This window comes from Gopherus flavomarginatus, chromosome 3, assembly GCF_025201925.1.
Source record: "Gopherus flavomarginatus isolate rGopFla2 chromosome 3, rGopFla2.mat.asm, whole genome shotgun sequence".
NCBI lineage: Eukaryota > Metazoa > Chordata > Testudines > Testudinidae > Gopherus > Gopherus flavomarginatus.
The window spans coordinates 45205739-45223425 of NC_066619.1; the positions used below are offsets into that span (position 1 = coordinate 45205739).

General features: G+C 38.5%; 1 protein-coding gene across 4 annotated transcripts in view; it reads right to left on the minus strand.

The window, feature by feature from the left end:
* TENT2 (terminal nucleotidyltransferase 2) overlaps positions 1–17687 on the minus strand; it is an 82845-nt gene that overhangs the window by 25700 nt on the left and 39458 nt on the right. For all 4 annotated transcript variants that reach the window (XM_050947024.1, XM_050947025.1, XM_050947026.1 and 1 more), the window contains 2 exons: positions 16776–16904; positions 12095–12138 (listed from right to left, as the gene is read on the minus strand). In XM_050947024.1, coding sequence (XP_050802981.1) covers positions 12095–12138; positions 16776–16904 — 173 coding nt within the window. The remainder of the gene's footprint in view (positions 1–12094; positions 12139–16775; positions 16905–17687) is intronic.

The window sequence follows — 17687 nt, forward strand, 5'->3', positions numbered from 1 at the left end:
ATAACCATCCGTAAAATGGTCAGGTGCAGTCAGGTGGTTAGATCAGTAGGACAGGGTTTGGGACTACTGGATTCTGTTCCCATTGTTGCCAGCCTTGCTGTGTGACCTTGGATAATTAACCCTCTCTGATAAAGAGCACTCTACCAATTACCAAAAATATTGTTCCTCTTCTACCTCACATAATTATGTCATGTATATTCATTTATATTATAATGTCCACAAGTCCCCATCTAATACCTTACAATCTAAAAGACACGGGATATACTAAGGGCAGGAATGTGGATATTACAAGTCAAGTCACAGTCTCGATCAATAGGCACTCAGTAAACATCTAAAGATTCTGCAGCGTTCCACACTGTTTTAACATCAGTTTCACCAGAAATGTAATACAGTACCTGAGTGGAAGCTATCCCTACAGCTTGCTGTGAGTGTGAACAAAAGAGCCACAGCATATAGTAACAAGGACCTTAAGATATTTCCCCCTCCTCACACACACAGGTTGACAACTGGGGCTGCTGCCCTCTAAAAATACAGAAAAAGGTGAATATAATGAAATTGCTATTGCAGACATTTACTGGTTCTACGTTTACATGCTCTTACTAGACACTTCTGGAACGGAATCTGGGATTTATCGCGGGCTGTTTTGTATTTGTACAAAACATCAAGATCTTCCCAACTTCAAGAAAAATCCACTAGTCTGCACTGAGGCGGTCATACTGAACTGATAAGGAATTAGGCTAAGGGAGTACTGCCCCATTTGTTTTACAGATTAATAAATGAGCTATTTTCATTAGTGCAATTACTAGCTCACATTTAGATCAGCACCTGACCATGGAAAACATACAGGCATTAATCTAAATTAACGAAACTTGACCAATATTTAAAGAATGTGATTATGACAGTCCCTAGTTTTTATTTATGGAGCTAAAACAAAGAATATCCAGATTGCCATGAAAAGTAATCTACTGCCAACAAACAGTTATAGTAACACCATCAGTCAACACATCAGGCATCACCAGGGTAAATATTTTAGCCAAGAAGAAAGAACAAACATACACAGGAAAAAAAAAAAAAAAGGATGGATGAAAAAATATCAGATACCATTATCACTAGAATTTTTTTTTATGTTGGCAACCAAAGCTTAAGACGACATATTTAGGAAAGCTAAGTTCATAGACAACTTACTCATAACAATGTTATAATAATCATATAACTGATTGAATTTTCCAGGTATATCTATTGTGCCTGCCTCTTCACTAAATTTTACTGCCTACCAGCAATCACACAAGCACCAGCACAGCAAACATGAAAAAAAGACTCCTCCTGTGACAAGCTGGAAATGCACCTCATTCAAAAGATCCAAAAATGCCAGTCACTATTCTGAGCCAATAAGAACAATTCTTAAACTTTCTGAAACAGAAGCCCTGTATTCTAATTTCTGCTTGTCACAGTGAATAATTTTTTAAAAATAATTTTTTGAAAACTGAAGTCAGGTTTTTTAAATATATATACTATTTTAAAAATAAGCCTGTTTTAAATTTAATTTGAATTCATGACAACCGATTATCTTTTTATCGTAATCTAGTATCATCTAAATAAAAGGTATGTTGAACTAATGAATCCTAATATATTTTAACTAATAAGTTAAGGGTGCTTTTCTAAAAAACAGCAGCAAGGGGAAAACATTTAACTAAATTTAGAGGTCAAGCTTTATAAATATAGCACAATGTATCATGTATTGTATTACCTATTTTCAGGTTTAATGATGTGAATACTACTACTTATTTTTTTCACCAAATGCCAGTACTTTGTTGTGCAGTGAAGATCTTGCCTTAGTTGTTGAATAAAATGTTAAAACTAGTTTTATAATTGCTTAAATAAATGTGTATAGTTACAGTGTGTGCTCCTGTTTTAGCAAGAAGTAATAACCAAAACTAGGTTAAAAGCTGCATTTAGCGGTATAGTAAATAAATCAAATTACCATGTTTTAATGGTTATACCAATGAGAATGAAATTTTCATTTGGAAAATAACTAAAAATGTACAAATGGTTAACATGATTTTCCACTTGCTGATTTAGTGATTTAAATCAAAGAAATTGATCATCAATCCACCCTCATTCCTCCAAAAAACAAAACTGCATATCACGTATTTGACATTACTGCCAGGAAAATGTTTAAGAACTTTGAGGATACTCCCACACCTCCGTAAGGTTTCCCAGGGACTCCAAGGGCTGCTGATCACCACTTGACAAAGTTAATTGGGCAAAATATCACTCTTTAAAGAGATAACTGGTGTGAGCTTGCAAATTCTTTAGGGCTGAAATTCACAGCTTTATGCATTGATTGAAGAGCTAACAAGTGTCCAGGATGGTAGCTCCCACAACTAAAACAAGCTGTTTCACTGACAGAGTAATGAAAATTAAGGACTAGTTTAAAGCTTTTATATAATGTATAAGATAGCACACTCTAGCTTTAGCTTTTGCAGGTCATGAATTCATATCATGAAAAGTAACATGCATGTGCAAGAATTCTTTCCTCCCACTTCTCCCTTTGTAATTAAATAATTTTCCTTCTGACAGGTTAACAAAAATGTTCCTTATGTGAATACTAGGCAGCTAAAAAGAGAGTTACTTTTTTCCGTAACTGGTGTTCTTCAAGATGTCTTGCTCATGTCCATTCAGCTTAGGTGTGTGTGCTCACCACATGCACTGATTCCAGAAGTTTTTCCCTCTGCAGTACCCATAGGGGACCAGATCTGGGGCCCCCTGGAGTGGCGCACATATGCAGTGGCATATAGAGCACTGCCCACCCCCTCGACCCTCAGTTCCTTCTTGCCAAAAACTCCGACAGTGGGGAAGGCGGGTGGGTTGTGGAATGGACATAAGCAACACATCTCAAAGAACACCAGTTACAGAAAAAGGTAACTGGTCTTTTCTTCTTCGAGTAATTGCTCATGTCCATTCAACTTAGGTGACTCCCAGCAGTACCCCTGGAGGCAGGTAAGGAGTTCACGGACATGTAGATTGCAATACAGCTCTGCCAAGCCCAGCATCGTCCCTGGCCTGCTGTGTGATGGCATAGTGGGCTGTGAACGTGTGTACCAAGAACCACGCCATGGCTTTACAGATGTCCTGGATCGGAACGTGTGCCAGGAAGGGCGCTAAGGATGCCTGCGCTCTAGTCGAGTGGGCTCTGACTACCAGTGACAGAGGGACTCATGCTAACTCGTAGTGGGTCCGAATGCAAGAGGTAATCCAGTTATAAATCCTTTGCGTGGACATGAGGAGGCCCTTCATACTATCAGTTGTAGAGATGAAAAGCTGAGTAGACTTACAGAAAGGTTTTGTCTGATCTAGGTAGAAAGCTAGTACCCTTCTTACGTCCAAAGCGTGAAGGAGCCTCTTTTCACCAGTCTCAAGGGGGTTAGGGCAGAAAACCGGAAGAAAGATGTCCTTGCTCATGTGGAAGTGGACACCAACTTGGGAAGGAAAGCCGGGTGGGGTCAGAGTTGGACCTCGTCCTTATAGAAGACCATGTACAGCAGTTCTGAGGGCAAGTCTCCGAGCTGCGAGTCCTGACTCGCCGACGTCACTGCCGGAGCTGGACCTCATCAATACAGAAGGTTGTATGGAAGTTCTGAGGTCAGGGCTTGCAGCTCGGAGACTTGCCGATGTCACCACCACCAGGAAAGCTACCTTTCACGATAGATGAGATAGGGAGCATGAGGCCAAAGGCTCAAAGAGTGGACCCCTGAGCCTGGGCAGAACCAAGTTGAGATCTCACTGAGGGATTGGGGACTGGACTTGAGGAAAGAGCCTCTCGAAGTCTCTAAGGAACCTGACCATCATGTCATGGGAGAACACAGTCTGCCCCTGGATTGGCAGATGAAAGGCCAAAATGGCAGCCAGGTGCACCCTGATGGAGGAGTGCGACAAGGCCTGGTTCCTTAAATGAAGCAGGTAGTCTAAGATTGACTGCACCAAAGAATGCGAAGGGGAGATGCCCCGTTCAGCCATCCAGTGGGAGAACCTCATCCACTTTGCCAGGTAGGTCTGCCTAGTCAAGGGCTTTCTACTCTCGAGAAGAACCTTCTAGACACCATCTGAACAGGCCCATTTATCCAGGTTCAGCCTCACAACATCCATGCTGTGAGGTGGAGGGATGCAAGGTTGGGGTGCAAAAGTTGGCCGTGATCCTGAGACAGCAGGTCCAGTCAGTTTGGCAGGGGCTAGGGAGGGACCTAGGACAAAGGCAGAGAGGCTGAAGATGCGGCTCACTGGTAACCAGGCGCAGATATTTGGAGGCACACACCCCCCAGCAGGAGTTTCGGAGCCAGCGCCCGGAATCTCTGCAGCACCAGTACTGCTCTAGGGACAGGTCAAGGAACTGACAGTACCACTCTCTGGACCGTCGTCAATACCTCTGGGCAGCATCGCTGCGTGCAGCTACATCTTAATGATGCCAAGCCCGCTCTAGTTCCTGATCCTGCTCCACATCCCAGTACCACTCATTCAGTGTGAGGCGTAGATCGCCAGCCTGGTGCTGTCGCAGATCTGTCAAGTGCTGCTGGTCACCAAGGCCCCCATCCAGACACTCATCAAGGTCAGCCAGATCCAACTCCGGGAGGAGCGACCGGTACCAGCGACCGGTACCGACTAGGACAACACCACCAATCAGCCCCCATCTTGGTTCCAGGGGAGCGACCACTCGGGCTCTGGCTCAGGTTTGGAGCAAGGTTCCCTAGCAGTGGGACAGGCTCCAGCCAGGCCCGTAGTACAGGGACACTTCTATGAAAGAATCATTACAAACACCTTCTTGAAGATTTAGCCTAAATTATATCTTAAAAGGATTTATGGCTCAAAAGGCTAAATAGTATTTAAATTCTGAGATATACTGCAGATAAGATAATATGGATATAATGTATTGTGTAGTCATGAAAAGACTATGATTTAGACTCAGGGCTGATCTACACTAGAAAATCAGTTTGGTTTAACTAAATCGGTCAGAGGTGTGAAAAAGCCACATCCCTGAGCAGCGCTGCTAACCTGACTAAAGTCCTCATGTAGCCAGCACTAGATTGACGGAAGAATTCTTCTATCGACCTAGCTACCACCTCTTGGGTATGTGGATTACCAACACCAACTGCAGAATCCCTCCCATCAGTGTAGGTAGTGTCTACACTGAAGCACTGCAGTGGTGTAGCTATGCCACTGTAATGTTTTAAGTGTAGACAAGCTCTGAGTGATCCTCAAATTCTGCATCCAAATTGTCATCTTCTGGGTTTATTGTTTGCATTCTAGGGGAAAAAATGTTCCTCTGGGTTGCATAAGCACTAAAACATTTGGTACGACTGGATGAAACTGAATCATCTTGGTTTTTTTGGCCATGTCTCCTTTCTATTTCCATTGTTTTGCTGGTGGATCAATTTCAGTGAACAAAATATCTTTATAGTTTGCTAAAACATTTTTAGAGAATGTAATTGTGTGACAGAGAGGTGCTGATTTGTCAAGTGCTGAAGATCAATGTTAAGTTTCCTAGGCACAGGAGTGTTACACAGATAGTGTTACACATTTCCTAATGTTTAGCCACTGAATGTTAGGGAAAATAAACTCCTCCTTCTTATTTTAAAACATCTCTTCCCTTGCTCTCCCTTTGGAAACTTCCTTTATTTAGGACTCAACCGGTAGCTCAAGAGTTATAGTTAGCGACGCTGCTGTGCAATAAAGAATTTCAACAGACTGAAACTTAAGTAGGATCTCCCTATCTTTAGTGAGTTTCTCACTTCAGGCAACAAAATAGTGGAATGTGCCCACATAAGGCAGAGTGGTGCTTATCTATTTCTTCCATGGGTTTGGTGCAGAGTACCAATTAGTGCATAGATGAAGCTGTAGCGAGTCAGTCACTCATTTTTACTAGAATATCGATTACCTGTTATACATTATGATTTGGAAGTTATATACATGATCTAATATTGTAATAGACTAAATTAATAAGAGATTAATCAAGAAATTTAAACAGGTAACATGCTTGAAAAAGTATTTTGTACACAGAGCTGCCAACATAACGAGAGTGCCAACATAAACAATCAATTCTACAAACCAACAATATAAGTGAGTTTTGTATCACATTTGTATAATATTAACAAAACCATTATATTATATGGTACCATTACAGTACCATAGTACAATGCTTACTATTATCTAATAGGATAATCAATGCAATTTTCTTTAATTATGGTGGCACTGGTATTGACCTATATTTAAGGTTGCATTATGACATCTGCAGTATTAGGGGGGGATTACATCCCTTTATGTTTGAAAACAGTCTGTATCAACAAGTTCTCAACACTTACAGTATCAACTGAATTTTTAGTAAAGTTACAACTATATCTGTCTATTAGCTTAGAATTGAACATAAAGTGTCTTTGTTTAGAAATGTAGGCTTCCAGTCCCACCTTTTCTTCATCTCCCTCTAGCTAACAAATATCTTTGCTGTCACATTTCTAAATTTACATCCAAATAGCTAAATCTCCAACATAACATAGCAGTCAAAAGATAATGATTGTTCATTATAACTGTTTCAATTTAACATAAGAATGGCCATACTGGGTTAGACCAAAAGCCCATCCAGCCCAGTATCCAATCTTCAGACAGTAGTCAACTTTATGCTAAGAGAAGCCAACACAAGTGTCTTCTTCATAGAACAGATAATTTACAGGGAATGAACAGAACAGGTAATCATCAAGTGATCCAACCCCTGCCACCCATTCCCAGCTTCTGGCAAACAGAGACTAGGGACACCATCCCTGCCCTTCCTGGCTAATAGCCATTGACGGATCTATCCTCCATGAACTTATCTAGTTCTTTTTTGAACCCTGTTATAGTTTTGGCCTTCACAACATCCTCTGGCAAGGAGTTCCACAGGTTGACTCTGCCGTCTATGAAAAAATACTTCCTTTTGTTTGTTTTAAACCTGCTGCCTATTAATTTCATTTGGTGACCCCTAGTTCTTGTGTTATGAGAAGGAGTAAAACACACTTCATTATTTACTTTCTCCACATCACTCATGATTTTATAGACCTCTATCATATTCCCCCTTAGTCATCTCTTTTCCAAGCTGAAAAGTCCCAGTCTTATTAACCTCTCCTCATATGGCAGCTGTTCCATACCCCTCATCATTTTTGTTGCCCTCTTCCGAACCTTTTGCAATATATCTTTTTTGAGATGGCGTACATCTGTACGGAGTATTCAAGATGCAGGCGTTCCATGAATTTACACAGAGGCAATATGATATTTTCTGTCTTATTATCTATCCTTTTCCTAATGATTTCCAACATTGTTTGCTTTTTTGACTACCGCTGCACATTGAGTGAATGTTTCCATGATGACTCCAAGATCGCATTCTTGAGTGGTAACAGCTAATTTAGACCCCATCATTTTATATGTATAGCTGGGATTATACTTTCCAACGTGCATTACCTTACATTTATCAACAATGAATTTCATCTGCCATTTTGTTTCCCAGTCACCCCATTTTGAGAGATCCTTTCGTAGCTCTTTGCAGTGTGCCTGGGACTTAACTATATTGGCAAAATTTGGAGAGGATACAAAATTGTTCACCTCCCTGTTTCCCCCTTTTTCCAGATCATTTATGAACATAATGAACAGAACTGGGCCCGGTACAGACCGCTAGGGGACACCACTCTCTACCTCTCTCCATTCTGAAAACTGACCATTTATTCCTACCCTTTGTCTCCTATCTTTTAACCAGTTGCCAATCCATGAGAGGACCTTTCCTCTTATCCCAAGACTGCTTAAGAGCCTTTGGTGAGTAATATATATTCCCATTCTACATGCCTTATTGGAAGGGAACACAAACCTCCACCCAACACAGCTAGTTACTCAAAAGCAACACACACAAGGAAACTCTGGCCATGTAATTTTTTTCCTTTAAAAATCTACAATTTGACATTATCAGCATAGAATCTAGCCATTTTGGTGTATCTTCCCTCACATACCTTTTCAAAGGGTGCAGCTGGAAGGAGGGAGGAAAATACAAAGTAGCCACTAATAGCTGCCTCATTCAGAGGCAAATACAATGCCAGACCCAGTACAGATTAAAGGAGCTTAAAAAAATTAATCGTGATTGTGACATTAAAAAAGTAATCATGATTAATCACCATTTTAATCGCACTGTTAAACAATAGAATACCATTTGTTTAAATTTTTTGGATGTTTTCTACATTTTCAAATATGTTGTTTTCAATTACAACACAGAATACAAAGTTTACAGTACTCACTTTATATTATTTTTATTACAAATATTTGCACTGTAAAAAGATAAACCAAAGAAATAGTATTTTTCAACTGATCTTGTACAGGTACTGTAGTGCACTCTCTTTATCATGAAAGTGTAACATAAAATGTAGAAATTTTTTTTTACATAACTGCACTTAAAAAAAATACAAAACTTCAGAGCCTACAAGTCCACTCAATCCTACTTCTTGTTCAGCCAATTGCAAATACAAACTAGTTTGTTTACATTTACGGGAGATAATGCTGCCCGCTTCTTATTTACAATGTCACCTGAAAGTGATAACAGTTGTTCCCACGGCACTGTTGTAGCTGGCATTGCAAGATATTTACATGACAGATATGCTAAACATTTGTATGCCCCTTCATGCTTGGGCTTCTATTCCAGAGGACATACTTCCATGCTGATGATGGGTTCTGCTCAATAACAATCCAAAGCAGTGCAGACTGAAGAACGGACATTTTCATCTGCATCAAATCCAAGAACAGAAGATTGACTTTCTTTTTTGATGGCTTAGGTTCTGTAGTTTCTGCATTCGAGTGTTGCTCTTTTAAGACACACCTCATCCCTCTCAGATTTTGGAAGACGCTTCAGGTTCTTAACCCTTGAGTCGAGTGCTGTAACTATCTTTCGTAATCTCACATTGGCACCTTCTTTGTGTTTTGTCAAATCTGCAGTGAGAGTGTTCTTAAAACGAACATGTGCTGGTTCATCATCCGAGACTGCTATAATATGCAATATATGGCAGAACGTGGGTAAAACCACAGAGCAGGCGACATGCAATTCTCCCCACGGAGTTCAGTTACAAATTTAATTAACACCTTATTTTTTGAACGAGCATCAGCAGCATAGAAACGTATCCTCTGGAATGATGGCCAAAGCATGAAGGGGCATATGGATGTTTAGCATATCTGGTACATAAATACCTTGCAACACCAGATACAACAGTATCATGCGAATGCCTCTTCTCACTTTCAAGTGACATTGTAAATAAGAAGCAGGCAGCATTATTGCCTATAAATGTAAACAAACTTGCAAGTCTTAGCAACTGACTGAACAAGAAGTAGGACTGAATGGACTTGTATGCTCTAAGATTGACATTGTTTTGTTTTTGAGTGCAGATATGTAACAAAAAAGTCTACAACTGTAAATTGCACTTTCACGAAAAAGAGATTGCACTATAGTTCATGTACAAGGTGAATCAAAAAATATTTATTGTTTATAATATTTTTATTACAAATATTTGCAAAAAAGATAAAGTGAGCACTGTACACTTGTATTCTGTTATAACTGAAATCAATATATTTGAAAATGTAGAAAGACATCCAAAAATATTTATAAATAAATTTCAATTGGTATTCTATTATTAAACAATGAAATTAAAACAGTGATTAATCCCAATTAATTTTTAATCGAGTTAATTTACTCACATTAAACTTGTGATTGACAGCCCTAGTTTTTAGTGATTACATTAATGTGAAATGCACTTGAGCACCCTGAGTTAAAGTTTTTTGTAGGGTGTTCCTTATTTTCATTCTAATTTGTAGTTTAATTTGTATAGGAGTTACAATTTTCAGATCAATAGTTAAATACTTAAGTAACTACATTCTTGGTGGAGAAGGTGGAGCCAGTAATATACTTGCAATTTGTTAGCAGACTGCAGAAGCCAACATTTTTATTATTTTAATACAAGATTTTGATTAGAATATTATTACTTTTTATGGTACTATATAGTCATAAATTCATCCCAAAAGAGTAAACATAATGGCTATTAACCATATAATACCTATACTGCCACCTCAAATACAAGTGCCTATCTGTGAAATTGCTGTCAATCAAACACAGCTAAAAAGAATCTACAATGCCTTTAGATTAAAACAGATGAATTCCCACAATATGTTTTCCTAGGCAAGTTCTACTGCTTTGGCAAGTCCACAATGTGAACACTTGCATTTTGTGAGAGTTCAAATAAACCCTACAAACACTGAGGGTGAGGAAATATCTTTTATTGGATCAACTTCTATTGGTGAGACAGACAAGCTTACACAGAGCTCTTTTTCACATCTGTGTAAGCTCAATAGTTTGCCTCTCTCATGAACAGAAGCTGGTCCAAAAAAGATACTACCTCACTCACCTTGTCTCTCTAATATCCTGGAACCCACACAGCTATGACAACACTGCATTATAGAAACATGTTCAAATGATTTTTTACAAGGAACAAATTGTAGGAGTTGGTGACACTCAAAAATATATGCTGTACAAAGGACAACGAAATTTCACATGAATTGCAATATTTATATGACATAAAACGTTGAGCTGAAGGCAAGTTCAATTACATTTAAATACACAGACTATGATATTTACAAAAAATGATAAGAAACTTCAGATGTAATGCAAAAGTGAAATCACCAAAAAAAGTGAATCTTAAGAAAAGAGATGGAAAGATATAAAATATAGTAATATTTTTCTAAAGAATAAAAAACACAATGTAAAAATAAAATATACCTTTAAAGACTAATTGTAGCTACCAAGTCAGCAGGGTCAATGGAATAAGAATAAAATTGCAAATTCTGAGTTTTGTATTCTATTTCAAAGTTTTCCACTGTTTTTTGTTAATCTTAACTGTGGTAATGGCTTACATTGGACTACTGTGAATAAGAACTGCTATATGAGAGCTGGATATTATTATTTCTCCCTGCTGTAGAGAGTCAGCAATTTTGAAAGCAACTGTTTCTGCTGTCAGTGTGTGATGGTAGCAAGCATGGTTTTCTGAAGGGTTGATTCAGCACAATCTGGACAGCTAACTGTCATTATCAGTAACATCATAAAGAGACCAAGAGAAGAGACTGAGTGGAGTTGACGGAAATGAGATGGAAATGAGGAGCAAAGAATATGAAGGCACAGACGGAGGAGAAAAGACAAATGTTAGAGAGAAATATGAAAAAAGTGATACATAGGAAGAAGAAAACGGAGTAAGGAAGGAATAAGGAATGTCTCTGAACAACTTAAATACAGAGTATAGCCACTCAACAATAACTTCCTTTTCTTTTCCAGTTGAACATCTGTAAAAGGGCAGGAAGCAGTCAGTCAGTCAAAGAGCCACCAGTTAAGGCCTTGATCCTAAAAAGAGATCCAACAGCATGGACTCTTATTTCCCATGGGACTTCTGGGCATCAGTGGGACACTGCCTGGGCGTACCAGTAAGTGTCCACACACACACAGCCCCTTGATGGAATTGAAGCCTAAAGTCATGGGAAGGTCGCGCATAATCCTCCATATTAAATATGCAAGGTTTGTCCTCTCTGGTCTAAAAATTTGATCAAATGGAGGATCCAAGTGACTCAACAGCTAGGCAGTTGGCTCTCTCCCTGGCCTTTCCTGCTGCTGACAGACAACAAGAATGAAAGCACTGCTGGAAGCAGTATTAAGAAAATAGCAAGTGGAATGTTATACCAGACTAATATATGCAAATGATAAATTTTCAGCACAGTACATGGTCAATTAGGTGTGCAGCTCCTATTAACAACAATGCAGCACATTGTCTGATCCTGTGTTGAAAGCTGATCTTGTATGTAACTGAAACGGTTTATACTAAAAAAGGAATGATCAGAATCAGCAGATAACCTTTCTGCACACAAATGAAATGGCATTGAGTGTTCCCATGCCCATAAGCTATATTTAATTTTATCCAATATTGATTTAAGTATTCACAGTAATATTGTAGCTAATCAGTTTTATATACAAAATATGATGTAATAATAATTTATAAGAAACACTTACTGGGTAATTTTTTTGGAGGGATGGAAGGATGGGTTCAGGTAGGGCTATAAAAAAAAAGTTTAAAGTTGCTGTGATTCACATAATTCACAGAAAACAATATTGTATCATTACACCAAAGGTGTGGACTGAAAGTCCATGATAGAAGCGTTTACTTTGAATTTCACTTTCATGTACTTTGTGAAATTAAAATTACCTGCATAAACTTTATATAATTATTGTATATCTCATAATATGAAAATTATTCTGTTAAATGAAAGCGTTATCAACATATTGCTATTTGTAGAATAAACATATGAAGACTTCTATGTCAGCTGGACACTGTTTGCATTTTAAAATTCATGTTAATTTGTTACTGTAGGCCACGATTATTTAGACTCTAAAAAGGATAATCACAGCTTAACTCAAGTACTTGGATCTACCCTAACATGATTATAACATGCCATGGGATGTCTTTCAGATTCTAGATAAGTACACAATTCTTCAGATATAAAATCTGCCACGCTATGTCATCACAAGTAACTAAAAATAAAATAAAATGGCCCACATATCCAGTAGCCACTGCTGACAAAAGCCCTAGAAGATTATGTTCTGTGCTATTTCCTGCTTTTACTACACAGCTAGCAGCGTCCCTAAGCCATGTGGACATTGGTGATATTGGTGCACTAACAAATAGAGGTAATTTTAACTTTAATAAAACCCTGAGGTGGTCGAGGGAGTTGTGTTTGGCGGTGGCGGGGGTGCGGGGGGAGACGAAGGGGAAGAAACAGGACACACGCAAAGAATAAAAATAATGGGGCAAATATTTATCTTCCATATCAGATGGTGTTAAACATAATAGAGAGAGAAAAAAAAACCCACAAAAAACAGTTGAGTTTCCATTTAATGTTTGTACCCCACTCATTTATTAGAGCTGTAGATCTGGCAGCTAGCTCCTTGTTGCACTAAAGCTATGATGTCACTCCATCAGCATTTTTTAAAACGGTTCACCTATACCAGGGGTTCTCAGACTGGGGGTCGGGACCTCGGGGGTCTCAATGTTATTACATGGGGAGGTCATGAGCTGTCAGCCTCCATCTCAAACCTCGCTTTGCCTCCAGCATTTATAATGGTGTTAATATATAAAAAATATATAAAATATATAAAAAAGTGTTTTGAATTTATAAGGGGTGAAGGGTCGCACACAGAGGATTGCTATTTTAAAGGGGTCACCAGTACAAAAGTTTAAGAACCACTAAATCTATACCATTCCTTAAGGAGAATGATAACTAAGTTTAGCATCTAGAACTCAAAACTGTGTCTCAGAAGGGAACAATAATTAAGATACCCTTTGTTTTGGGCAACTGAGAATTGGACCTGCAGAATTCTCAGCAGTAGGACTTTCATATTTTCAAAAAGAATGCTACAGTGACTAATTGAGTTGCTAAGAATAAGATCACAGCTGTTTTAATGCTCAAGGTTTCCTTTGCTTGTGGGCGTTTGGGGATATGAAGGAGCTATCTTATTTCTATGACATCTTGGAGATTTCCCAGCATTCTGTCAGAATGACAGGAAAGGAAGCAAAATCTGAGCCATCTGAGTGCTCAAGATATTTTCATCTGAGTCTACATCATACATCAAGAGTCTAGGGCTATAAAGGGGGGAAATGTTATTGGTCAGTAATCACATTTGCCATCTGAGTTCCTCTTTTCCTGCAATACAGTGCAGATGGACCTGTTCGTGTAGGAAGGTTAAAGCTCAAGAAACGTGTGTACCTATAAAATAAACTCAAGCCATAGGTCAAAAAAGATTTCCAAAGTAGCATGGTTGGCAAAGAGAAAAAGGAAACAGAACAGAGATTTGATTGCACTAGGGAGGAAAGATGCACTCAATTTTACTGGTAAATGAAATATTTGCTTTTCCTTTCTTCTTCCCCTATACCTCCTTACTAAGATTTTTGTAGGTAAAGTATAAAATTATGGAAGATAAGCTGTTTCCAATAGCCTCCTACCAATGTGTGATCAGCGGTTGTGTGTTAGGTAATCTTGCAGAAATAAAACAGTAGGAACACAACCACTAGCAGCCGTGCATATATCCAGAGACACATTCCCTCAGACTTTTTAGCCCAGGAGATTGATCTAACAAGCTAAAAAGCTCCCAAACTATGGTTTGTGAACTGTTGGTTCTCCTTGGGGAGCTGGCTGATCACATGGTGCTGCTTCTCCAACTAATTTCAAATTGCTTAATAATATTAGGAGATAGCAAAACACACATTAGGTTCCTAATAGTTTCCCACAAACAAATGCAGTGGTTGTCACAGGTATTTTGTGCAATTATCACTTCCTCACAAGTAGTAGTATCATTGCAAAATATCTGTGTATATAAAATCTATGTATTTCATTGTATCTCCCTTTCCTACCATTTGTAGAACACTTGTGTTCATAGACTGTAAACTTTTCAAACCAGAGAGTGTGTCTGTCTGTGGCTTTGCACAACACTTAGTGCAAAAAGTTCCCCAGTGTGAACCAGGAACTCTTTGGGTGCTACTGTAATACAAATATTAAAATAACAAACAAAATAAAAAGTGAGACCCTTGCCTTCAATCTCCAACTGAGGCAGCCTGCTTACATTGAAAGCTTACCACTGATCACATCAAATGGTTTATAACTTTTGGGCCAAATCTGTTTTAAAGACTGCAAAATGGTGTTCATAACTCTTTGAAAATACGTTTTTCCCCCTCTTGCATACACTTCAGCTTTCTTATTTTGAACCTTAGGATCTGAAGGCCCACAGTGGTTTTGATCCTATAACCCAAATGGCCAGGACTGACAAAGACCTCACTGATTAACTTCCCAATTATGTCATTTTTAAAAATTGGCTGCTTCAATGATTTACATCCATTCCACCCAGTTGCATGCAAACAATATAGCCATTTTTTTAAACCTGGAAGGAGCAAGAAACTATTCTGGAAACTCCAGAAACCTGATGGTAGGTGGATATACCATAAGGTTTCCGAGTCACAAAAAAAAAACAAAAAAACAGACTTAGCAATATTTTGGCTAGTGATTCTTCCCTTCCATAGACATCTCCCCAAAGGAACCTATAGCAGACAACCAGACCAAGAATATACTCATAATAGGACAACATGGACTAACTCTTACATTTAGTGCCTAGATACCATGGTGACTGCTACATTAGGAATATCTACACAGTCTCGGCAGGATATAATTGAGAGGTAACTCAATCTAACTGGCCATGGAATGACATATGCCTTTTAAATTGCTATGCTTATAGATGTTGTCTTGCTACAATAATCAGAGCCATCAACCTGGTTAACTGTGTTTTTAGTTAACTTCTGAATCATCGTCAAAAGTTTGCAGAGAAATCATGGTATCACGTGCTCCTTGAGACATTTTAGTAAGTAGTTAGCTATACATTCCAGGCAGGATATCAGATATCCAGGCCAAGAAAATTATGTAAAAGTGAATAAATAGAGCCATGTCTATCTTCCTACCTGCAGGAAAGAAAAACTAAGCAACCTGAAAGGCAGCAAACTGATAAAAGAAAAACTTAAAAATACACACATAATTTGCAGGTAGAACAGCAAGGGATTTTTGTGGCCAAGAGCTTAGTAGGATTAGAAAAAGGATTGATATTTATATAGATAAGAACACTGAGAGTTACATTAGAAAAGATTAAAAACAAGAATTTGGAAGCCTTCAAGCTTTGAGGCATAAATCAGCCTCTAAACGGCAGAGGCTACACAGAACTTCCTCTGGAGACAAGTTACTCCATAACTGTACACCTCAGAGTTTCTTGCACTGTCCTTCAAAACATCTGCTACTGACCACAGTTGGGAAACAGGATACTGAACTAGGTGGACCACAGATTTGATATAGATTCTCTATTCCTATGTTCCTAAGCAGGGAGAACAGCTTAGAAGATGATGTAGAGGGATTTCTTTAACATAACAGAGCAATATAAGCATATGGGGGGAAGGGGAGGAGGGGGACCATGAGCATGCAGTTCAATCTTATGCTTACAGAAGCAATTGCTGCGCTGCACCATTCCCCTAAATTTGCAACAAGGAGCCTCAACTCAGCAGCCCTGAGATTTACCAAATACAGACAGAAATTCAATATTTCAATACATAAACTACAAGAAAAGATGAGAGACTATGGACATTTAGGGACCCCAGCAGTTCATGATTACTGGATATACCGGTCCCTTAATGAAAAATCAATAGTAAGGAAGCTCTCATGAATTAAACTCTGTTTGCATGAATTCACTGCACCCCAGTTGTTCAGGTCCTGGGAAATCAGAACACAGAGGAGGCCACCCAATAGCATACAATCCCCCTTAGGATATCCTGAAGACATTCCTGAACACCAAAATAACCTGAAAGCAGAGCAGTTAACCAAAATCTACCTCTTGTAAAATGAAAATATTAAGTTGGGCTTGAGTTTATTTTATAGCAATACAAGGTCCTCGAAACAGATTTTTATTAAGAATTAGTCTGCCTCCAGAGAACAGGTCCAACCTCACTACATAAGAGGAAGCACTAAGGAAAAAGAATACAAAAATAATTTTCACTTTATCCTCAGCCACTTCTATCCAGTTACTTGAGATCTTAATGTTAAAAAAATGAAAGCTAGGAAAATATGACTTTCAAAGGGACAATTTCAAAAGCTGAAAACATACTTACTTTGTAAATAGTGCAAAACCATTAACACAAGACTATAGCTGCTTAAAGTACCACGACTGGCATCATTTATATCATGAAAACTCGCCCACTTCTTAACCACCAGTACTAATGGACGAACTCGATTCTCAACTGTAAGTAAAATAAATACACATCAAAACAAGCAATTAAGTAAATTTTTAACTAATTGTCAATGCTAAAGTTTTTATATTCCCTCCAGGTTAACATGACACCACCTACTATACGTTGCCCTCCCCTTTTCCTGCCTATTACAGAATTTCATTAGTTATCCCAGTGCAACTGTTATCTTACCAGAACAGGAAATTGTATTCATGCTTACTTGAAAATTTCCTATCTTTGAGTAATAAGGATCACAGATCCATTATAATGGATACTTCAGCCTGGTTGCAGCTGGGGAACAGAATTGGACCCACCAGTCACTGGTAGCAGGGGAATGCCCCGCCTCCTAAAGTTGAGATAACTTCCACAGCTAGGATAATTCAAATCTGCTTTCCTAAATTACGGATTATGTTAAATATACTTTGAAGAAAACAATTTCTCTTATTGCAGAGTGTGGTAAATTCCACATAACAAACAAACGCAAATTCTTGGATGTCAGTCTCTGCCCTAGATAATCCATTGTCTCCTAGGTAGGTCTTATAACTTGAAGAAAGGAAAATTTCAGGTAAACATGCATAATTTTTCCTATTCTTCTTTGTGCTAAGGTCCACAGATCAATTACAATGGGATTTTCATAGCAATGTGCCTACAGGGTGGAAAGCAGGATCATCTTTTAAATATGGACTTCTAAAAATAAGTAAATGACGTATCTCTCTTCCCTGGGCATTAAGCTGTGGAAAAAATTTCTGCCAAAAGAAAGGAAATGTCGTCAGGTAAGACTGGATAACCAATATG